The sequence below is a fragment of the Camelus ferus genome, chromosome 5 (genome assembly GCF_009834535.1).
Source record: "Camelus ferus isolate YT-003-E chromosome 5, BCGSAC_Cfer_1.0, whole genome shotgun sequence".
Classification (NCBI taxonomy): domain Eukaryota; kingdom Metazoa; phylum Chordata; class Mammalia; order Artiodactyla; family Camelidae; genus Camelus; species Camelus ferus.
Genome location: NC_045700.1, coordinates 96414647 through 96437672, shown reverse-complemented (window position 1 = coordinate 96437672; position 23026 = coordinate 96414647). Strand labels below are relative to the sequence as shown.

Genomic DNA, 23026 nt, shown 5'->3' with positions numbered 1-23026 from the left:
CCCCCATGACTGTCAGGGAACGCTTCCTGGACAGGCTTGTGTGCGACTTCTGTCCACAGGGCACCAGATGCCCTCCCCTCTAATCCTCACACCGAGCCTAGGAGGGCGCCCCGGCGTGTAGGTGGGGGAAACAGACACCAGGGAACTGCCCGGCTTGTTGAGAGGACCTGGACCCTGTCCAGGCAGCCGTGTCCCGGAGCCCCCACCCTTGGCCACCTGGCTGGGCAGCAGCCAGACCCACAGCAGCCACCCTGGGCCGGAGGCACCACCCCTCACCCCCGGTGCCCTCCCGAGTCAGTGCACAGCAGGGTCAGAGCCGGCAGTGAGGACGCCGGGGCCCTGGGTGCGGGGTCTGCAGGCTGACGGTCCCGGGAACACGCCTGCCAGAGCTGCGGGCTCGGGGACTTGGTGGGGGGGGGGGGCTGCCCGCCCCGGCCCGTGGGAGGTGAAGGATGGCAGGGAGCCGGACGGGGTCTCGGGGACCGTCCCCTCCCTGGGACCGCGCTCTGCCGGCTGCAGCTCACACCCCGGCACATGGTGACGAAATCGGTTCCAGGGGCCGCAGCCAGCTTTTCTTTTAAAATAAAATGATAGAAACGCTCCCTATTTAACTAGAGACACTAATAGTTGCCCTGACACCGAACGACAGAAACCGTCACGCCGGGCAAGAAGCGTGCACGGTTTTGTGGAACTCGGGTGCGGCGTGTTGCGTGCTGGGGACCCGGGAGGGGCTGGCGCTCGTCCTGCGGCCAGTCCCGAGGGCCTGCAGGCCGGTCTCGCAGGTGTCAAGCCACAAGGGGTTATTCTGAGGGCTCTCAGAGCGACGGGAGGGGTCGGGGGGTACCCTCCTGGGACCCCAGCACAGACACCCGGCCGGGCTGGGAGGGACCCGGGGAGGCGGAGGGCCTGAGCGTCCAGGCACTGACCTCAGTGGCCCCCATGGCCGCCCCCTGGCTCCAGCCCTCCGCCCTCACCTCCACCTCCTGTGGCCAACGGGCAGGTCCCTCCCCATGTCCCAGCTCAGATTCTCAAGAGGAAGACTCCGCTGGCTTAGCCAGTCGCTTTGGGGAAAACCACTGCATTCTTTGTCTCCTTTCCCCTTGAGCTAGTTTGAATTTGCTTCTGTAAATTCACTGTGTAACAACCAAACCTAAAAGGTCCTGTCTCACACAGGCCCACGGCAGGCAGCTGGGCCTCAGCCGAAGGTGTCAGACCAAAGGCTCCCTCACTACCTGGACCGCAGGTTTCCATGGTGTTGCCCTGTGAGTGTGTGTGTGTGGACATTTACACGCCACTTGGCTTTTCACAACCCAAGTTACATCAAGCATCAGAGAATGGACAGCCCAGCTTCCCCACAGGCTGCTCAGGGGACCGCAACCCTGCATGCCTTCAGGGGAAGCCCCAGGGAGTCCTGGCCAGAACTCTGTCCCCTCAGTGACTCTCACAGCTGCCAGGGACACACAGCTGCACTCGGTGTCTTCACAGGCCCAGTCGTCCCCCCTCTTTTCTCAGAAGAAATGCCCGCCCCAAGCAGCCGTCCGCAGACGCCCTGCCTGCCCCGTGGCCCCAGGGACGCCTCACTCCGTGCTCAGGACTCCGACTTGGCCGTCACCCACCCCGTTCACCTCCGTACACACAGCCTCAGTTCTCTGCTGTGCACCCCCTCCTGGTTTCCCCTCAAAGTCAGACCTGGTGGGGGACCCCTCCACCTCCCGTCCACATCCTCAGCCCCTTCGCCCCTCAGCCCTCCTCCCTGGAGTCCAGCAAGCATCACCCACAGCCAAGGTCTTCTCCTCCCAGCCTCGGTCAGGGGTGGCCTGGGGGACCACACGCCCACGGTGCCCAGCAGCCGATGCCTGAGTCAACTGAAAAAAAAAAAAAAGAAAGAAAGAAAAGCACGAGCTAAGAGTTGAGCATTCCGCTCCACCTGGCGGACTCACTGAGGGCTGACTCCCGGGACACAGCCTCTCAGCTCCGGAGAGGCAAGGAAGGAACTGGGGTACACAGGAATTTTTGCAAAAACACCCCAGGTAGCTGGAACATTAAAGATTACTGCTAATTAAAGAAAATCAGACGTGAACTTAGCAATTTTCTATGTGTAGGAAGATGCAAGAGTCTGGACTCACTGAATCATTCCTTCCACGTGCACCTTAGCTGCTTGGGGCCAGTGTCCTGCCTTCTCCATCCTGGGTCCCCTCAGGGGGCGCAGTCCAGGGCTGCAGTGGCTGATGGCTTGATGGCCTCAGCGTCCTTTGTTTACTGAGATGGCAGGTGACATTCCTCGTCTACACCTGTACCGGCGCAGTCACGAATAGGGCCCTTTCACTCTCAAAGGACGTGGCCTGGATGTGACCACCTGGCGACAACCCCAACCCCCCGGCGCTCTCAAGGGCACCCCCGATCCACCCTGTCCTGTCACCTCTGTGACATCGCTGTCCCTGGCTCTCCTCCTCCATAAACATCAGTGTCCCCTGGGGCTGGCCCTGCACCCTGCTCTCCCCTCCACGAGGACAGGGGCCCCATGTTTTGTACCGCGCAGAAGAGGAGCCTGTCGGTGCCACTGGACTCTGCTTTCATTGGTCTGACTTTCATCCAGGCAGCTGGGTGACTCGTGTCTTGGTGACGTCGGAGGCTTACTTTTCCCTTCTCCCTGGGCCCTGCACTGTCCACCCGCACCTGACCCAGGCCACAGTTCATGCTCCATCTCGGCTCAATCCCGGTCTCCCTGGAGCCCCCTCCCCCCCTCCATTTCTATAGCAGCCCAGCCTCCAAGCCTACCTACTCCTAACAGTCTAGCTCAGCTGTCTCATGCTTTCCTTCCCCACCCTTCTTTCCCCCTCCTTCCTGCCCTCCCTTCTTCCTCATTCACATTCTTTTTGGAAAACTTATGATAAAATACATATAACACGAATTTACTATCTTAACTATTTTTAAGAGGCATTAAGTGCATTCACATTGTAATGCAACCATTGTGATGTATCAATGCACAATCCGTGACGTAGCCGATCCAGACTCTGCCATCTTCCCCAACGTGCCCAGTTAAAACACTAGCTCCTCATCCCCACCCCCCAGGCCCATTCGACTTTCTGTCTCTGAGTTTGACCACCCCAAGAACCTCATGTAAGTGGACGCATGCAGTGTTTCTCCTTTTGTGACTAGCTCATTTCACTAAGCATGTCTTCAAAGTTGATCCATTTTGTAGCCGGTGTCAGACTTCCTTCCTTCTAAAGGCAGAATAATACTCGATTGTATGGATGGACCACATTTGGCTTAACTATTCAGATGTTGCCGGATGTCTACCTGAATCGCTTCTACATTTTGGCTGTTGTGACAAATGTTGCTGTGAACGTAAGTATACAAATATGTCCTCGAGACCCTGCTTTCAGTTCCTTTGGATACATGCCCAGAAGTGGATTTACCAGATCACACAGTAAGTCCACGTTTAATTTTAAGGAACTTCTGTGCTGTTTTCAACAACAGCTGCACCGCTTTACCTTCCGACCAACAGTGCACAAGAGTTCCGGTCTCCCTACCAACATTTGCTACTAACCGGAGGTTTTGGTGGTGGCCACCCTGATGGGTGTGCCGTGGTAGCTCCTGGTGGTGTGGTTTGCATTTTTCTAAAGATCGGTGACTGTTGAGCATCTTTTCATGGGTTTACTGGCCATTTATATAACTGTTTTGAGAAATGTCTACTCAAGTCCTTTGCTGATTTTTTAAATTAGGCTGCTTGGTTTTTGCTGTTGATTTTTAGGATTATCTACGCATTCTGGATATTAACCCCTTATCAGATATATGATTTTCAAATATTTTCTCCCATTCTGTGGGTTGCCTTTTCACTCTGTTGACTGCTAACATTCTTTATTGGGTATTTCTTGGGCACCTGTCTGTGCCAGGTCCTTAGGGCCAGTCACAATGAAGTCAGCGAACAGCTTCCCTTGCGTGTTGACAGGCAGGCGGAGAGGCTGTCCACCCCAGCCAGGACCGGGGTCAGTCAGTACTGGGGGCAGCCAGGACCGGGGTCAGTCAGTACCGGGGGCAGCCAGGACCGGGGGCAGCCAGGACCGGGGGCAGTCAGGACCGGGGGCAGCCAGGACCGGGGTCAGTCAGTACTGGGGGCAGCCAGGACCGGGGGCAGCCAGGACCGGGGTCAGTCAGTACTGGGGGCAGCCAGGACCAGGGGCAGCCAGGACCGGGGTCAGTCAGTACTGGGGGCAGCCAGGACCGGGGGCAGCCAGGACCGGGAACAGTCAGGACCAGGGGCACCCAGGACCGGGGGCAGCCAGGATCAGGACAGTCAGAACCGCGGGCTCCTGCCCGCCTACTAATAGCCTGAGGGGACCATAGAGTTGGAGGTCCTCCGGAGTCTAGACCGGCGAGAGGGCGAAGAGGAAACCATAGAGTCGGCCGTCCTCCCGCGTCTAGATTTGCCACAGCGGGGCGTGCACCGGAAGAGGCGGTCGGCGGGCCGGAAGTGGGTCGGGGACGCCGGGGCCTCAGGCAGAGATGAAGCCGGCGGTGGACGAGATGTTCCCGGAGGGCGCCGGGCCCTACGTGGACCTGGACGAGGTAGGCGGGTGGCCGCGGGCCTGGCGGGAGCGGAGTCAGGGCAGCTCTCGGGCGCGCGCCGGGTGTGGGGCGGGAGAGGGCGGCGGCCTGCGCGGCCCTGCGCGCCCTCGCGGCGACTCCTGCCTGAGGAGAGGGAACGGGGGCTCAGACCCGGCGAGGTGACGCCGGGTGCCTGCGGGCCGGGGTCGCGTGAGCCTCGGTGCCCGCGGCCTGCAGGGCGGGCGGCTCGGGAGGGCGGTGTCTCTCCCCGGGTAGAGGCCGCGCCCGCGGCGGAGCGCGGGGGACCCCGGGCCGGGCTGAGCTCGCGTCAGGCGACGCGGAGGCAATGGGCCCCGCCCTGGGCCGCGAGCTGCCGGGCTGTGGGGGTCGTAAAGCACCTCTCTGGGAGGAGGGGGGACGACACCGGCCGACAGACGGCAGCGGGGAGAGGAGCGGCGGCCGGCCGTGGGGCCGGGTGTCGGCTTCTCCCCCGCGGGGGGACGGCGGCGGGGAGCCGCCCGGCGTCTTGTCTCCCTCCGCCCTGCGGTCACAGGGCGGCCCTGCCAGCTGTTGGGTCTGTGGGCTGGTAACCCCCCGGCCAGGCGGGAGTGCCTGGCCAGCCCCCCGAATCAGGGCCTCCTCGTCTCCTCAGAGCTGGGCTCAGACCCGGTCCGAGGGCCGTGGAGATCGTGCTGTAGCCGGGAGCGGCTGGTTGCAGATACAAGTGTAGTAGGAGGTTGGCCGTGGGAGTTGATAGAAGCCCTCTGGGCTTCGGGGCGGCCCAGCAGAGGCTTGAAGCAGCTGACTGCAGCCAGGTGCCGAAGGCAGAGCTGGCGTCTGCCAGGTGGACAGGGTGGGGCAGAGGGAAGGCCTGCCAGGAGCGAGTCCTTCATGAAGGGGGTCTGTGGGTCGACACCGCGGGCCTGAAGGTGCCTGACCAACGGGGGCGGGGGGGATGGAGCTGGAGACGGTGGCGTGGCAGGGCAGGCGTCAAGCGGCCTGTGGCGGTGCTGGGACCGGTGGGCTCTGTGCACCCCACTCCTGAGGCACTCCACTCACCCCTGCTTCTCAGTCCTGGGCTACAGCCCTGCCGTCTCTGGCAAGTGTGGGGTCACTGGAGGGCTTTACAGCGGCAGTGATGGGCTCTGACTGGCTCCTAGCAGGTCACTGTGGAGGGTTTGGGGGTGAGAGAGTGGAACAGGGCAACAGGAGACTTGAAGAGGGTCTGAGTGAAGGCAGCACCTACAGGTGGGAGTAGCGACAAACTCCACTCAGTATGTCTCCACCCAGTGTGTTGCCGGTGGAATCCCAATGGCTCACTGTGGGGATGGGGAGAGGGGAGGGAGTCTGAAAAGAAGAGGGGTCCCAGGATCCTGCTTACTAAGAGCAGTCGTGAAAGGGCGCAGGAGGTGATCAACGGTGTGAGCAGAGAGGGCTGCGGGGATGTTGGGAGACAGAGTAACAGCAGGACCTGTGGCCAGCTGTCCAGGGCGCTGCCACCAGAGGCAGCGTCATCAAGCCTTCACTGAGCCGTCACCGAGCGATTCTGAGAGACTCAGACTTCATCAGGTTGCCAAGCTTGGGCGGTGGCATTGTGGTAGAGTTGTGGCTGTGGGAAGCCCTGTGCTGGCACCCCCACCAGAACCCCAGGTCAGCAGGTCAGTTTGTTAAGGGAAATGGTTTAATCCTTAGAAGTAGGGAGCAGCCCAGAGCAGAGAGGTCATCAGGCTCAGTCTTGCATGTGTTTGGGGGCCTCTGTGTCAACGCCCAGCGGGGAATTAGAGCCTCTTCTCAAGGTTCATGGAGAAGTGGTGCTGTTCGCGGCGATGACAGGGTTCTGTTTAAAAGGCAGGGAGGAATCTAAGAACATGAGACCTGAGAAGAACTTCAGAATAATTCCTTAGAATGCTGCCTCCCTATTCCTACTCCCACCCACTTCCTTCCCCTGGAACTAAAGTTTGTCTCTGACCTGACACTTCTGCTGGGGAGCGGTGTGGAGCCTGGTTCTCTCCAGAAACACAGCTGACTGACGTAACCTTACTTTCCTTCCCCAGGCAGGAGGCAGCACCGGGCTCCTGATGGACTTGGCAGCCAATGAAAAGGCAGTTCATGCAGACTTTTTTAATGGTAAGGATGCCAGGATTAGGGGTGCTGGTTTCAATCTGTGTTTCCTCCACAAGTTATGCAGTGGAGCAACTTTGTGACATGAATGACTTGGATCTTAGGCCATTGAAGCCCGAAGCCCGAATCCCGTGCTGTTCTTGGAACGCGGTGCAGTCTGTGTAAATGGGCAGCCCTGTCTTTGAGGAGGGAAAAGCTCCCAGTTTTCATTTCGGTTTTTGAATGTGAGCGGTGGACTCGCACCTGCACACCTGAGACTGTAGCAGATCTGGTCTTCTCTCTGAAGCCAGGAACCATTCGTGTTTCAGAGTTTAATGCTAATTACAAGAACATGGGTGGAGTTCTGCCACATCAACGGTGAAAAACTAACTGTAGAGGAAATTTTCATACATGTTTGAGGGGATATTTCCCTTGTTCCCGTCTGATTTCTCAGGGCCTTGTTCCGGCAGATCAGATTAATCCTTACCATGGGTTACATCCTAGGTAGAAACACAGGATGGTTTTCTTGGGAGAAGTAAGTGGTGCTTTCTGCTTTGCCATCCTCTTTCACCCAGGGGCCTGCCACTACAGAGAACTTCTGTCACTCATTAGTGGCAGCGAGGATGTTATCTTGCCGCGTTGGGTTTAATGAACCCAAACCCCACTGAAATCCGAGCCCCTGTTGTTTATCTGGCTTCTCATCAGCCAGTCGTTGCCTGAAAAGAGGCCAGGCTGCTTGCTGAGGAGCAGTCCCCGGGCCCAGCCATGCTCCCCAGGCGGTGTCCTGGCTGCTGCCAACGTGGACAGAACCGAGGGAGGTGACGGTTGAGCCCTGGGCACTGGTAGCGTTTCTTCAGTTCTCTAGGGGACAACAGTGTACAGAGGTGCCCGCTGACCCGGGCGGCCCTGCGGCCCTAACCCTGCACCATCCACTTACACTTTGATGCTCTCCTTGGAAGCCCCACTTATCCTCTGTCAGCCTGTGGGCTTAGAGACAGCTGGCCATGGTCTAGGGTGATTTCCAACAGCAACCCTGTCATTCTGACAAAGCGTCTGTGAGAGGGGCCCAGGCTGCTCTGCCAGGTGAGCACTGAGCTTCTCCCTCTGCGTCCGGCAGGTTGTGACGGCCCACGCGTGTGGGGAGCTGTTCCTGCGAGAGAGCCTGTGGCTTTTGATCATGGCTTCTCCCGAGTCCTTCTTACTCACTGAACAGATAGGTTCCATGGCCTGTTGTCACCTGGGCAGTGGGGTGCTAGCCCTGAGCCAGGCCCCTCTCTTCACTCACTGTTTTGCAAAACAGTGGAGCGTTAGACGGGGTGGCTGACAGGTGGGCATGTTATTCTCGGGCGCATCAGAGGGGAGATCTCAGGAGCTGGCCCTGCAGGTGAGGGGTGTTAGCTGGGGAGAGGGGGGCCAAGCTTCAGGCTGCAGGCGAGGCCAAGCGGCCAGAGAAGGCTGGCCCTGGTGGGACAGGCATGGGGCGGGGGAGCCAGGGCCCTGTGCAGGGCAGAAGGTGCCTGGGGCAAAGCAGGGACGGGGGCGTGAGCGGGGCTGCTGCCCCCTGTGGCCGGCCTGTCCTCTTTCTGGTTCATTGTTTACTCCGCACGCTCTCAGTGCACAGTACGCATGAACAGAGTTTTAGTTTTCCTTTTCCCACTGTGCAAGTAACACATGCCCGCGGTGGGAATTTAGAAAATATGCAAAGAAGTAAACAGAAGGACAAAATGACCGTGAGTTTGGCTTTGACCCCCCACCTCGCAGGAGACAGTGTACCGTGAACTCCTTCCAGTGGGAAAGGGGCTCAGGCTGTTTCGCAGTCTTAGCTGGTGGTCAGACTCCCTTAGAGCGAGTCATCCTCACATGGCTCTACCCTCACCACCTTTCTCCTGCCCACCGTCTGCCTTTTTATCCTCACCACTGCTGCCAGCCATGAGGCTGTAGCCTCACCTCCACGTGGGCGTGGGCGGGAGAGGGGGCGGGCACGGCTCTGAGGGGCTTGCCCACGTGCTCCAGAGTGCTCCTTCATGCATTGTCTCAAGATTGTCATCAAAGTAGGAACAAGATTACAGGTGGACTCTAGGCTCCTCTGTCCCCTTGGACTGCATGAGCTCCAGTTGGTTAGAATTGAGTCTGTCCTGGGAAAAGTCCTTCACTGTTTTTTCTTTAATTTTCCCTCGAATGACCAAGTAACTCATTTTAAAGCTTTTCCTCAGCTGCTTGCCCCATGCGCCCTACCAGTCTCTGGTTTGTGCACTTTTGTAGATTTTGAAGACCTCTTTGATGATGATGACATCCAGTGACGTGTGTCCGGCCGTGCGTCTGGTCAAGCCCTTGTCCCCTGGTGGTGTGGTGGATCTCCTCAAAGGACAGTTTCAGATGGTTCCAGAGAACTTGTGGAAATGACTTGAAGTTAGGAGATGGCTGACCAAGAAAGAGGAGGACAATTTTAACATCTGGGTGGGCCTGTTGCTCTCTGAACATGACCAGCCTCTGTCCTTAACTTCAATTAAAGAAAAGTGATGTCATCACTTGCAGGGTGACTTTAATTCTTGCATTTTTGAGTGGCTTTTACAATCCCGAGAGGTCTCTGTGTGCCTGTGCTGCACGTGTGCTGGTGTGCCAAGAGAAACACGTCCCACGTGGACACGCCTGGTGCACTCTTTGCGACGTGTGGCCTTAAGTAACTGACGGCTCACGGTTTGCTACGGCGGTGTTTGTCTTAGACCAGGAAGCAGCATGCATCGTGCAGGTGGGCATCCTGGGAGCGCCTGTGAGACCTTACCTTGATCCCATCACTCCCCCAGGGCACAGGTGTCCCCCCCGTCGTGGGGCCTCGTGTTCTTCTCCTGCCCGAAGTCAGAGCAGCCGCTGTCCCAACAGCTGAGGCTCAGAGGGTCCCGGCAACTTGGTAATGACGCTGAAAGAGATGCCTTCTACCTGAGAAATGTGTACGTTTATCCATTTCCAGGGAGAGTATGACACCTGAAAGTGAAAAGGGTTTGTTTGTTTATTTATTTATTTATTTGATGGAGGTACTGAGGATTTAACCCAGGATCTTAAACATACTAGGCATGCACTCTACCACTGAGCTGTACCTTCCTCCCCTAAGGTTTTTTTAAGTTTCTTACTGGTCCAGCTCAGCAGTTGATAATGACTGTAAACATTAAGATTACTCTTGCATGTCCATCTCAAAGTGAAGGATGTTCCTCTGCCAGGAAGGGCCCAGGCCGGTGACTTCAGCCATCCCTAGGTCGGAGTTAAGGAGAGCCACTTGGTCGATGAATCGGGATGTGCGACTCCACCGTGAGAGCTCGCTGAGCGGAGCGCCATGGTGGCCTGTCTGAAAGACGTCTTCACTGAACCAGGTGAGATTTTAAACAGAATGAGACATCACCTTGGCCTGTTTTCTTGTGAGTGCCAAGTAGGTATCTGGTAGCCTCGCACTGCGCCTGTCCTGACGGAGCTCGGCCCTGGGAGGGAGGACCAGCGGGTTCAGGGGGGCTGAAACGAGGCAGCATCCCTGGGAAGCCCAGGTTAGGGTAAACGTCTAAAGCTCTGTCCTGGGTGGGGGTCGAGGCTGCTTCTGTGTCATACTCAGCTCAGCTCAGCAGGCCGGTGACAGGCCCTGCAGCAGGCGAGCTGCGCACAGGCCGACTTCAGAGAGCGGCGTTCCTCCCCGCTGGTGTTCGAGGTTAAGTTATGACTGGTTTTTACGGTTTCCTCAGGGTTCCTCAGACCAGGCCCAGGAGATTCCATGGGGAACAGCTAGGCACTAGGGTGAATTCTTGAGCAATCAGGTGGTTACCTGCAGCCATCGACAGCTGGGGTTTACAGTAATAGAGCCCCGCGGCTCCTGCACTGCGATGTGAAGGGCATGGCTACAGCTCTGATGGGCGGTGGCCCCACATTGTCCTTGCATTCAGCCCGTCACCAGGAGCCATCAGCAGTGTTCGCTCAAACCTCACAGAGTTGGGGAGGGACCTTTTCTACAAAGAGGAAGGCACAAAGAGGTGGACGACTACAGCTTGGTGGCCTTGATGGGGGCTTGGAGAGTGTTGTCCGCCGCCTGCCAGGCTGAGGTGCTTGGGTCCTTGTTAGGCTGCTGGTTCTTGGAAGTGAGACCCTAACGAAGGGAGGAGCCCTTTCTAACCATGTGATCAAGCACGTGGGTCACATGGGGTTTGGCTCTTGAGTTTTTGGGTTTGGGGAGATAACTGTGGAATAAAACTCTTGAGATGTTTTGAGCTGTGTTTGAGGACTTCAGTCCAGGCCTTTGAAGGAACTGTCTCCTTTCCTGCCCTTGGATTTCGACTTCCTGGACAGGGAAGGCACTCATCTCATGGGCAGTCTTTGCACTGGCCGCCTGTTTGAGCAGAAAGGTGCTTGCAGCCTTCACTGGGGCTCAGGAAACTGCTCAGGAGAGGAGGCAGGCCTCTGGATTCTTGGACAAACCCTGGGCAGCTGGGCTAGGGGCGCTTTCAAAACAAACCGCATTTTTAGGGAAGCAACACTGGCCTCTGAGTGGAGCCAGGAAGAGAAAGCGCTGAAAGGGGTGTTGAAGTGAAAGCCCCTTTGTCTCTCAGGACGCCAGAGGCGGGCCTCCCGGGGCCGGGCCTTCCCTCTGGCTCCTGGAGCCCGAGGGGTCTCAGGGGATCAGGTCCCAGCGCAGAGCAGCGGCCCGAGCCCCTCCCGGGACAGGCTCACGGGGCGGGCGGCTTCTCCGCCGGCATCCTGAGGCCTCGGGGTCCCCGTCCGCCCCTGGCGCCGAGCCCAGGCCAGCCCTGAGTGGCCACAGCCGCACCGAGGGCGCTGAGGGGTCTTTCAGGTGCCCGGGTGCTGTGTGAATCGTACTCTGGCAGGTCACAGAGCAGACTGCTCGTGAGGGTGGCTTTAGTGGCTTTTACCCCTGCTGTGTAACGTCTGAGGGACTGCGATTCTGTGGAAACAGTGAGTGCTCCGTAGTCAGAGAGCGTGTCCTCTGGAGGGGCGGGGTGGTGACATCCAGGACAGTCAGCTGACCTGCAGGATGACCGCACCAGAGGGACAGCCGGTCCCTTTGTCTCCGCAGTCGGGCAGAGTGTCTGCCACACGGGAGGCGCTCAGTGTGTTAAATGCAAACAGACGACGGTGTATCCAACGTGGTGCTGCTGGGAGGGGAGAAGGCCAGCCCGAGAGGTGCTGAGCACCAGCCAGGGCCCCACGCCGCGTGCCTCGCGGCTCCAGGCATCTCAGGCGGGGGCCTGGGGCCTCGAAGGCAGGCTGGCTGGGTGGGGAGGGCCCGGGTCTCAGGAATCGCCCAGGGAAAGGCGGGGACTCTGCTGCGATTTGTTCTCGGGTCGCACCTGGCCAGAGAGATGCTGCCCTGGGAGACCCTCAGTTCAGAGACCCCAGAAGCGGACAGGCCAGGCCTCCCCTGGGCCAGACAGGCCGCACAGAATAAGACCACCCCCCCCAAACATCCCGACTGCACATGGGCCTAAACGAGACGGGGAGAGGGAGAGGCGGGAGAGAGGGAGCTCTCCATTCAGGGCCGTGATGAGCAGGGTCCCTGGAGCTTGAGTTCCCTTGGGTGGTCTTGGGGGCTCCTGAAGTCAGAGCCTGTGAGACGGGGTGGCACTGACACCTTCCCCTTGGGTGGGAGGGGAGTCAGCTGGTTAATTCAGGACGGCCCTGCACACCGCAGCGCAGCGCTCTGCACGCCGGCTGCTGGGGGTGTGTGTGCGTCAGGAGTCCCAGCAACTGCCGTGTCCTCTGCACTTGGCTGTCTCCGCTTCCTTCAGTTCCTGTCCTTGGGGAGACACTGCCCTCTCATTGCACAAGAGATCTGCCCCAGGTCACTCAGCATCTGGGAGGCAGGGAGGCGCAGCCCCTGGTCCTTGGTCGAGGGCTGCGTTCTCTCAGGGGCCATGAACAAAGCCGGGAGGCAAGTGGCAGGTTTGGAAGGAGTGCGGGACACCTGGGTCGCAGACAGAAGGCTGAAGGATTAGTATTTGCCAGTGTTGAGAACTTCCGCAAAGTGGTACAAGAAGCGACACGTGGACAATGGTGGACACAGGGTACTGAAGGGACGGTTCCCAGAGCCAGTGCAGGTGTCCAGGAGGTGCTCGCATGTGCTCAGAATCAGGAAGTTGATCGAGTGTCAGTCACGGCGTCAGGACAGCGCTTGACTCACTGGAGGGCAAAGCTTTAAGAAAGAAAGACTGCCCGTGGGGAGGGGGTCACCGTGGGATGTCTCGGTCTTTCTGGAAACAATGCGGCGTGGATGACGACTGGGAACTGGGCAGAACAAGAGGACGCTGGCGGGCGTGGGGCGGGCAGGCCGGGGGAGCCCCAGTCTGGAGGCAGCTGTGGAGGTGAGCGCCTTCAGTGTAGGAGAAGGAGCATGGGTTGGGGGAGGGATGCGGCCCAGGGTGTGCAGGGCCCGGAGGTGGGAGGAGGGTGGGTGGCCAGCAGGGTGGGCGAGGGGGTCCCCAGCAGCAGTGAGGGGGTGCTGGGGTGGAGGGCCGCGCTCAGGCTTTCCTTCCAGACTCCTGGGTCTGCCCCAAGCTTAGGCCTTGTTCAGTTTTCTTTGGTTCCCCGTTTGCAGCTGAAGCAGAGAGGGAAGGCCTGGCCTTCAAGGTCAAGGGCCATTAATTCTAAAGGAGACACTGATTCCCTGGCTGAAGCCCTGAGCTGGGAGAGCCTGTCAGCGGAGGGCCTGGCCGAGCCCTGCGACTGGGCAGGCGTCTGCCTGGAGGGAGGCCTGCTGGGCCATCAGAGGGGGCGTCTGTCTGCAGCTGGAGCCTGCCTGCCGGGTCGGTTTCCTGCTCAGCTGAGGGTTGGCCTCATCGTGACAGTTAAGAGAGGACTCCATACCATCCGAGGGTCACTGGGGTCAGTGGGCTGAGTCTTCCTGGGGAGGGGCCTGTGTGGGACCCAGGGTGACCGCTCCCGCTGACAGTCCCTGGACGGTGCTGTTGGTTTTGTTTTGCTTTGTTTTTTTCCTTTGACTCTTTGAATTTTAAAATTAATTTTGCTGAGACTTAATTTATCCTGTCACTTGGAAGGCTCACTTCTGTCCCCAGCTGTGCCCAGTGCAGTTAAATAAATGTTGAAAGAACCTGCTGGAACCCTTGCCGAGGTGGGAAAACCACGAAACCTGCTATGAAAAGAACATTTGGAACAGTTGGCTGTATTTTTCTTTACTTAGCATCCTGCTGATCATCATCATAATCCCAAAAGATGCCTTTGATTGAAAGACAGCTTTGAGCCCAGCATTTATATCCCACCGAGCCCTCAGGATGTTCCAGAGCGGTGAGTAGCATGCTTGGTTTGCAGATGAGTAAACTGAGGGTCACAGGGGTGACAGGACCTGCCCGGACTGACCCTCCGAGGGTGGGCGGGGCAGCCTTTGTCCTGGAGTCCTTGCTGAGGACACTCGGGCCCAGTTCACTGTTCTACCTTCTAAGATGTGTGACCCGCAGGAATTTTGATTTGATGAAATAAAATTTATATTTTAAGGCAGGACAAGAAAAAAGTAACCATAACATCTGTCTGGGCCTCCTCCCCTCCCCCTAGCGTTCACGTGCTTCTGCGTCACGTTGGCGAGAACTCAAGGCTGGGAAGGCCTGCTCCACCATAAACAGCACTTTTTTTCTTTCCTGTGATGCGAGCAACGTAACTTTTTTAAGAAATAGTGTTCTCTCCCAGCTGAAGGGGCCTGGCTGCTTGCTGCTCGCCCTGCACTGCTCACCTGGACTGTGTGTGCGGGGACCTCTGTGTAAAATGTCAGTGTGTTGTTTTGATGTACGACCCTTGTCTCAGAAATGTGTGCGGCTGTGCCTTCAGCTTCTGACAGGTGGACCAGTCCCAGAGCTTTCTGAGAATCTGCTTCCGGGCTTAGAATCCTCAGTTTGCCTTGAATAAAATTCCCCTTTTTCTTCTTGAGAGTTGAATTTTCGTCAACAGATAACTTCCCTGCCTCCATTTCCCATCTGCACAGATAAAGTTTACAAAGAAACCCAAATCAAGAAAAAATGAAAAATGTCTGCTCAGCAAAGGTGCCTTTGAGGACAAGTCAAGCTGTGGACGGAGGCGTGTCACAGGTACACGTGGCTGCAAAGGCTTCATTCAGAAAATGTAGAGAAGTACAAATCAGCAGCACAACACAGGCAGTCTAATGAAGATGTGGGCAAACGATGGGAGTGGAAAGTTTGTACACGGAGACCTGCAGATGGCCAGCGAGCGCCTGGCAAGATACTCGGCCATCAGGGAGATGACACGCGGTGTCATTTCTCACGGAATTGATGACCAGTGTCTAGAGTCAAACTACAGACAGAAGATGCCCTCTAGGTTGTGGAGCCTCCTCTGGAACCTCCTCTGGGGTGGGGCAGTAGGGGCTGCCCACCACGGGAAACAAGTGGGCAGTGTCTTAAAAAGTTCAGCCTACGTCTTTCTTATAGATCATTCTCTTGCAAATTCCGCTTTTAGGTATTTGCCTAAGTAAAGGGAATGCGTGTGCACCGAAAGAGAAAAAACCCAAAACCCCCAAACAAAAACACTTGTACAAGAACATTTAACAGCCGCCTCTATAACAGCCTCAAACTGGCCTCTGACCCAAGTGCCCCCAGTGGAGAGGGAACAAGCTGTGTTGTGCCGGCAGGATGACATGGGGTACAGGCGCACACAGCAGCGTGGGTGCATCTTGAAACCGTAGTGCTGAAAGAGAGCGCCCAGACACGAGAGCCCATGATTATGGTTGCATTTATGTGAAGTCCGAGTGCAGACGAAGCTCCGCCGGGGGATGCAAGTCAGAAAGTGGAGGTGCGTAGCAGGTGGAATTGACTGGAAGTGAGGAAGGAACTTCTGGGGTGATGGATTTTCCTGTCTCGTCTGTGGTTGATAGTCACGTGGTTGCCCTTAACTGTCAGCACTCTTCAGAGTGAGCACTTAGGATCTGTGCGTCTGGTTGTATGTAAATTGTACCTCAATACAGTTCTTAAAAAGAAAAGTTAGTTCTGCTCGGGCTGCTGTAGCAGACAACCACACGCCCGAGGACTTAAACAACAGAGGTTAGTGTTCTCACACTTGTGGAGGCTGGGAGTCCAGGACCAGGTGCTGGCAGGGCTGGTTTCTGCTGAGACTGCTCCCCTTGGCGCGCAGACCGTCTTCTCTCCGTGTCCTCACGGGACCTCTTCCCTGTGCATGTTCCCCTGGTGTCTCCTCCTCTTAAAGGGACACCGTCCTATTGCATTAGGGCCCCACCCTAATGACTTCATTTAGCCTTAATTTCTTCCTTCAAGTCCCCGTCTCCACATACAGTCACCGTGGGGGTTAGGACTTCAGTATATGAATTGGGGGTGGTGGTGCAAAGTTCAGTCCAAAAGAGTTTTAAAAAGAAAAATATAGTAACACCTGCCGTGCCGAGTGGTTGGAAGAAGTAAGTGGTAAAATGAGGTGCAGGTCTGAGCTGGAGCCCCACCCATGCGGGGGCTGGCCACTGTCCTCCCAGCTAGCTTTTCACTGCCAGGTTTTTTGTTTTGTTACTTGGAGCGTATGGCCATGTGGCTTTGACTACACTTTTGGGGACTGTTAACCAGTAACGTGTGTGGGCCCTAGCTTGTACTGAGATGAAGTGCCTGCGGCAGGGAGGAGCACTTCATCGATGAGTTAGCCTCTGCGTGCACTTTGGTTCCAAAGTCTAGTTGCTAATAAAGGGCATTGTCCCCAGTCATAGACGAGAGGAAGGGTGGTAGCCCAGGTGTGCTTGGTCTGGGAACTTCTGGCTCTCACGCCTGGAAACAAAAGGCAAAAGCGTTGTTAAAACCTGAGATTGTGATCTATGGAAAAATAAAGCGGATCGAGTTATAATTTTGTCCTGCTCCAGATGTGCATATTCAACAACCTAATTGAGGGAAAAGCTTCTCTTGCTCTGTTCACAAGGCAGAAAAACAGGATTTTCAAGAGGCTATTTCTTTTTAACTGACTTTATCAAGGTGTAGTTTACATGCAGTGCTCATTTCAAGTGTGCAGGCGATGTGTTGACAGATACAGGCATCCATGTGACTTCTGTCACATACAAGGCATTGGACATTTCCCTTCCCCTCAGACCCAAAACACGCCCTCCTGTTCCTTTTGCAGCCAGGCCTCCCCGCCTGCAGCCTCTGACCTCTGTGGAACGTAGCATAGTTCTGCTGTTCTAGCATCTCATACAAATGAGATCGTAGCCTTTTGCATCTGGCGTATTTTGCTGAGAGAGTGTTTTTAATATTCAACCATGATACAGTCATTAATCAGTACAGTACATTCTTTTTTACTAATCAGTGGTTCAGCGATCAATAGCTGGTTCTTTTCTGTTGCTGAGCACTATGTCATTTTATGGATATATCAGTTTTTATTTTAATGTCTAATTAAAAAAATGTTTGTTGGGTGATTAGCTTTGTTTGTTTGTTTATTTTAATAGAGGTACTGGGATGGAACCCAGGACCTTGTGCGTGCTAAGCATGTACTCTACCACTGAGCTCTACCCTCACCCCTCAAGTTTTTAGCCACTCATCTGCCAAGGACATTTGAATGGTTTTCAGGTTTTGGATACTACGTATAAAGTTGGTATGGACATTATGTACAAGTCTTTTTGCAAACATGTTTTCATCTCTCTTGGTTAAATACTTTAGAATTGCTGGGTCATATTGGAAGTGTATGTCTGACTTTCCAAAAACCTGGTAAGCACTTTTCCAGGGTGATTGCGTAAGTGCACAGCTCCAGTGGTAAAGGCCAAGTTCCAGCAGCTCCACACATTCTCCAGTGTTCATGTTGTCAGAGGGGGTGTGTGATAGCAGGTGTCACATTGCAGCATTAATGTGTTTCCCTGACGACTTGTGATGTTGCGTGTCTTGCTTGTTCCTTGACCTTCTGTGCATCTTCTTTGGTGCACTGTCTATTACAGTGTTGGCCCATGGAGGGGGGGGTGCGGTGGGGGAGTTGCTTGTCTTGAGTTCTGAGAGTTCTTCATCTAGTTTCGTGCAAGCCCTTTGTCAGATGTGCGTGGTGCAAATATCTTCTTCCAGTCTGTGGCTTGCCTTTCTATTTTCTTAACAGTGTCTTTGGAGGAACAGAAGTTTTAAAATTTGATGGAGTCTATTTTTTATTCTTTCCCCTGTTTTGGTTGGTATTTTGGGTTTTTATAATCTTTGCCTACTGCAAAGTTGTGAAGATTTTCTTCTATAATTTTTCCTGGAAGTTTTATAGTTTTACATCAATGATCCATTTCAGATTAATATTTATGCACAGTAAGGGCAAGGGTTGAGGATCATTTTATATTTCTACATGGATATCCAGTTTGACCAGCACCATTTATTTGTTGAAAAGAATCTCGTCTCCTTTCCCACTGAAATTTCTTAGCACCTTTTAAAAAAGTCATCTCACCAAGTATGGATAGGTTTACCTCTGGGCTGTCTACTCTGCTTTATTGATCTATATGTATATTCTTAGGCAGATATTTCAATGTCTTGATATTACTGTAGCCCTATTTTCCTTTCTCAAAATTGTTTTGGCTCTTAGCAAACTGAATCCAACAATGTATAAAAAGAAACACTACAACTAGGGGAGATATATCTTAGGTATGCAAAGCTGGCTAAACATTAAAAAATCAGTTTGTGTAATTCATTACTTACATAGACTAAAAATGAGAAACCACATGATTGTATCAATAGATGCAGAAAAAGCATTTGAAAAAATCTAGCATTCATTCACGGGGAAAAAAATAAAAACCAACCCAGGAGTAGAGGGACACTTCCTTAACTTGATAGAGAATGTATAAAAAAACTTAGAGTTAACATCATATTTAGTGGTGAGAAACTTGAAGCTTCCTCACTGAGAGAAGTTACAAGGCAAGGATGTCCCACTTACAACTCCTTTTCAGTGTCATACTAGAAGTCCTAGCTACTGCAGTAAGACCAAAAAAAAAAAAAAAAAAAGATATATAGATTGGGAAGAAGAAATAAAAATGTCTTTGTTCACAGATGACAGGATTGTCCATGTGGAAAACTCAAAAGAATCATCAAACATCTTGGAACTAAAAAGTAATTGTAGCAAGTTGCAGGATAAAAGGTTAATATTCAAAAGAAAAATCTCTCCCCTACATATCAGCAATGACCAAGTGTAATTTGAAATTTAAAACATAGTACCGTTTACATTACCACCCCCAAAGTAAAATACTCAAGGAACTGTACCCAAGGGGCCTCATCCACACTTGAGCCTGATAAAAGTGATAAGATTCTACACTTTGAGCTGATGCACTAATTGGATGAAATTTTGGGGAACATTGGGAAGGAATGAGGAGTGTATTATTCATGTGGGATAGAAATGAATCCAATGAATAGAATACAAAAATGGGGTGTTTTTCTGCGATTAGTTTATAGAACAACTCTGGCTTCCATCCTGGGGTTTTCTCCTCCCTGTCCCATCTCTTTCTGTCTCTGTCTCTGTCTCTAACTGCTGATTCTGGAGGAAGTCAGCTATAATGTTGTTGGTCAGTGCTGTGGAAAAGATGCAAAAATGAGTTTGGAAGTAGATCTTTTGAGTCCCACCTGTGGACACATGAATGACCTTGGGAGTGGATACTCTTCCAGTTGAGCTTTTAGGTGACCACAGCTCAGAATGATACTAATTTCTGCCTCAAGAGAGACCTTGAGCCAGAATGACTGCTAAGCTGCTTCCACATTGCTGATCCACAGAAACTGTGAGGTGGTAAGTGTTTTGTTTTTTGTTTTGTTTTTGACTTTTTAGCCTCTCGTTTATTAATTTATTAATAATTTATTAATCAGTAATAGATAACTACTAGAACTATTCTAATTCCTTTGTCTTTCCATGTACATTTCAGAATTAGCTCATTCATATGTACAAAAAAAGCCTATTGGGATTTTGATTGGGTTTGATCAAATTAGGGTGAATTGATACCTTAGCAGTATAGAATATTCAAATTCATGACCAAAGTTTATCTCTTCGTTTATTCAGGCTTTCTTTAATTTTAAAAATCAGTGTTCATACTTTTACACAGATCTGTCTTGTGCTTATTTTGTTAGATTCATACCAAAGCTTTTTATTTCTTTGGTGCTGTTGTAAATGATACTTTTAAAATGTCAATTTCCACTGTTTATTGCTAGTATATAGAAATACTATTAATTTTGTATGTCTACTTTGTATCCTGAAACCTTGATAAGCTTATTCATTGTTTTAAGAGATATTTTGTAGATTCTTTGAAACTTTCTGTACAATCATGAAGTCTTCTTAGCTGGCATTATCTACTAAATTTAAAAATGTGACCCAGCACTTTTAGTTTACTTGGTATATTTGCAATATAAATCAGTGCTTATGACCATCAAAAACTATGCAAAAGATTGTTCATAGCAACTTGTGTTATAATAGCCCGCAAAGTGGAACAACTCAAGTGACCATCAACAGTAGAGAGAATAAATGATTGTGGTATATTTATGTGATAGAATACTAGGCAGCATGGAAAAGAATGGACCACTGCTACTTGCAACAGCATGGATGACTTTCAGAGGCACTGTGTTGAGACAAATAAGTCAGACAAAAATGTACACATTATATAATTCCATTTTTATAACTTTCAAAAGCAGACAAAACTAATATATGTTATTAGACATCAGAGTAGTTGTCACCCTGGGAAAGGAACACAAGTGGGCCTTCTGTGGTTCTGAAAATGTTTTCAATCTTGATGTGAGTGGCAGTTTCCTGGGGATTTTCATATATGAAAGTCATGGAGCTGCACACTTAGTATTTGTGCATTATGGATGGGGACGAGTGGAATTGGAGGATCTCACATGGAGATAGTGACCTTGCAGGTCACTGAGGGAGGGCAAATAGACTAAGAGAGATGAAGGACAAGAACAGTCCCCTAGGGAGTACTGGCCACCAAAAGTGTCTGGGTAGGAACGATCAGAACAGGAAAAGAACAGGGTTTGCCAAAGGTCCCAGATAGTAAAGGAGGAGGAGCTGTCAGAGAGGAAAGGGCTGGCGGCGGTCAGATCCACTCAGAAGGCGTCACTGATGAGGACTGGAAAGTGTCCAATAGACTTGGTGGCACCAGCATGAGCAGCAAGCTCCAGCGATGGGCGCAGAGGCGTGATTGCCAAGGGCTGGCGCGCAGCACCAGCAGAGACGGCGAGTGGCAAGCACGGGTTTAATAAAGCTTCGCGAGACACGAGAGGAATAAAGAGGCTGCAGAGGTGTCTGAGCGAAGGGGAGGGATGAGGGACGCTTGAAGGCTGAAGACAACAGGTTAGGGAAGAGAAAGGGCGGATTCAGTGAGAGGGTCCTTGTTCGCAGGGAGTTCTGGAGGGGCCCGGGGGAATGGACGTGGTGGGATTCCGAGCGCAGAGTCCCGTTCAGTCTTAAGCGTGATGGGGATGATGCATCTTGTGAGGCTGGAAGGAAGCAGGTAAAGATGAGAGTGCCATGGGGGCAAGAAGGTGAAGGCATTTCTGTCTGGTGTCTTTACTGAAGTTCACGATAAGCTGGTTTGCAGATCAGTGAAACAGTTCGGGTGACTTAGTTAAATTCAGTATATATTCAGCAGCCACTAGGTGCCGTGAGCTGAGGCTACAGAGATAACTGAGATGCAGTCTGTCCTTGAGGCGCGCACACACACACACACACACACACACACACACACACCTGCCATCATTGTAACGTGGGAAATGCTTTAGTAAACGCATCCACAGTGGAGGAAAGGCGTGCAAGAAGAGTACGTAGATCTGTCCTGGGACTGACACCTGGAATGTACTGGAGGAGAGGAGAGGGGTATATGACAGAGGTGCAGCCAGCAAGCTTTATGAAGAGATTCACTCTGGACATGATGGTAGACTTGTTACAAGAGGAACGCTGGCTTTCTAGGACAAGGGAGGGACCAAGAGGAAGCCAGACTTCTCTTGGCTTGATCTTACAAGCCTCACCATAAGGGTTATCTCGTCTGAGCCTAAGAAGAGGCACAGTTAGCAGTCTTCCGGGGGCTTTGATAAACTCCCTGGTCAGTGGCAGGCGCAGTGGTCAGTGGGAGCTTGGAACAGACCAAGGGGATGTTGAGGGCCAGAAATATCAGGGCTCTGGCTGGTGTCCATTTATCATCCAAACTGGTGTGCTCTTCAGTTAGAGTATTCCAGCTAAGAAGGGCACATTCCTTCTCTTTTTCTAATTTTTCATGTTTTGATTATTATAACTGACTTCTACATAGAGATTTTAGAATCATTTGTACAGCACTATAAAAATTCTTGTTAGGATTGAGATAGCACTGAGTGTGTTGCCTGTGTTGCATAAGGATTTTTATAATTTTAAAACTTTCCATCCATGAATGTGGTATATCTCTGCATTTTTTTCAGTTCACCTTTTATGCCTTTCAATAACATTTAAGATTATACTTCTGAAGATATTTTACATCATTTGTTATATTTATTCATATATATAAAAGTTTATATTATGGTATTTTACTTTTTAAACATTCAATAATAATTCTAAAATAGCACAAGAATAGACAACAGCCAAATGGGACAGAATAAGACACTAGAGACAGACCTGCATATACAGAGACACTTACTTTATGATAAAGTAGGGGAAAAATATTTTTTTTAAATGGTCAGTAAGATAACCATACAGAAAAAATGAAACAATCCATCATACATCAAAATGTCACAAAACTAATTCTATAGAATTACAGATTCTAACATAAAAGACTAAAAAAATACTTCTGCAAGATAACATTAAAGAAATATTTTTGGATCTAGCATAGGCAGTGTTTCTTTTATGCCAAAGAATGAAGTAGCCATGGAGGAAGTGACTAATAACTAACCTTATTAAGTTTAAGAACTTCTGTCAATTAAAAAAAAAAAAGGTCAATACAAGTGTAAATGTGGAAGCCACAGAGTAGGAGAAGATATTTGCAAATCATATAACCAACAAGGGGCATGTATCCAAAATACATGAAGAATTTCTAGTGATCAATGTGGAAAAGAAAAAAGGCAAAACATATATACTTCCCCAAGAAGAACATTCAGATTGCTGCTAAGTATGTGAAGATACGGCCAAACTCATTAGCCATTAGAGAAAGAAAAACGAGAGTCGGAGCGACACATGACTGCATACCCACCGGAGCAGCTGAAGTGGGTGAAACAGATACCACGGCTTGTTCACGACACCATGCAGCAACGGGAACTCCCACGCGCTGCTTGTGAGAGCAAAAATTGCTGTTGCATTTTGGTCAAACTGTTTAGAATCAACCAAAAAGAGAACAATCCAGCTCTTAAGAATGCCAACAGGAATTCACGCAGCAAAAGATGTGTAAAAAAATTTTACAGAAGCATTATTATAAAAGCCAATAACTGGA

The 23026-nt window shown here is 52.1% G+C and overlaps 1 protein-coding gene and 1 long non-coding RNA gene across 2 annotated transcripts; both read left to right on the top strand.

The window, feature by feature from the left end:
• The first annotated feature begins 4418 nt into the window (after nt 1-4418).
• On the top strand, nt 4419-9182 carry COPS9 (COP9 signalosome subunit 9). The gene is made up of 3 exons (XM_032480688.1): nt 4419-4569; nt 6603-6675; nt 8911-9182. Exons 1-3 carry the CDS (start codon nt 4507-4509, stop codon nt 8946-8948), a joined length of 174 nt encoding a protein of 57 aa, XP_032336579.1. The 5' UTR covers nt 4419-4506; the 3' UTR covers nt 8949-9182.
• An 839-nt stretch (nt 9183-10021) lies between these two features.
• Nucleotides 10022-17059, top strand: LOC106730265. The gene is made up of 2 exons (XR_004320207.1): nt 10022-13941; nt 14206-17059. It is a non-coding gene; the product is annotated as an uncharacterized LOC106730265 (long non-coding RNA).
• The last annotated feature ends 5967 nt before the right edge of the window (nt 17060-23026 follow it).

Bases quoted from the DNA above. Each gene is read 5' to 3' on its own strand.
- COPS9 (XM_032480688.1), top strand. From the start codon at position 4,507: ATGAAGCCGGCGGTGGACGAGATGTTCCCGGAGGGCGCCGGGCCCTAC. The intron at 4,570-6,602 runs GTAGGCGGGTGG...TTCCTTCCCCAG, and splicing joins CCTACGTGGACCTGGACGAG to GCAGGAGGCAGCACCGGGCT. The intron at 6,676-8,910 runs GTAAGGATGCCA...GCACTTTTGTAG, and splicing joins TCATGCAGACTTTTTTAATG to ATTTTGAAGACCTCTTTGAT.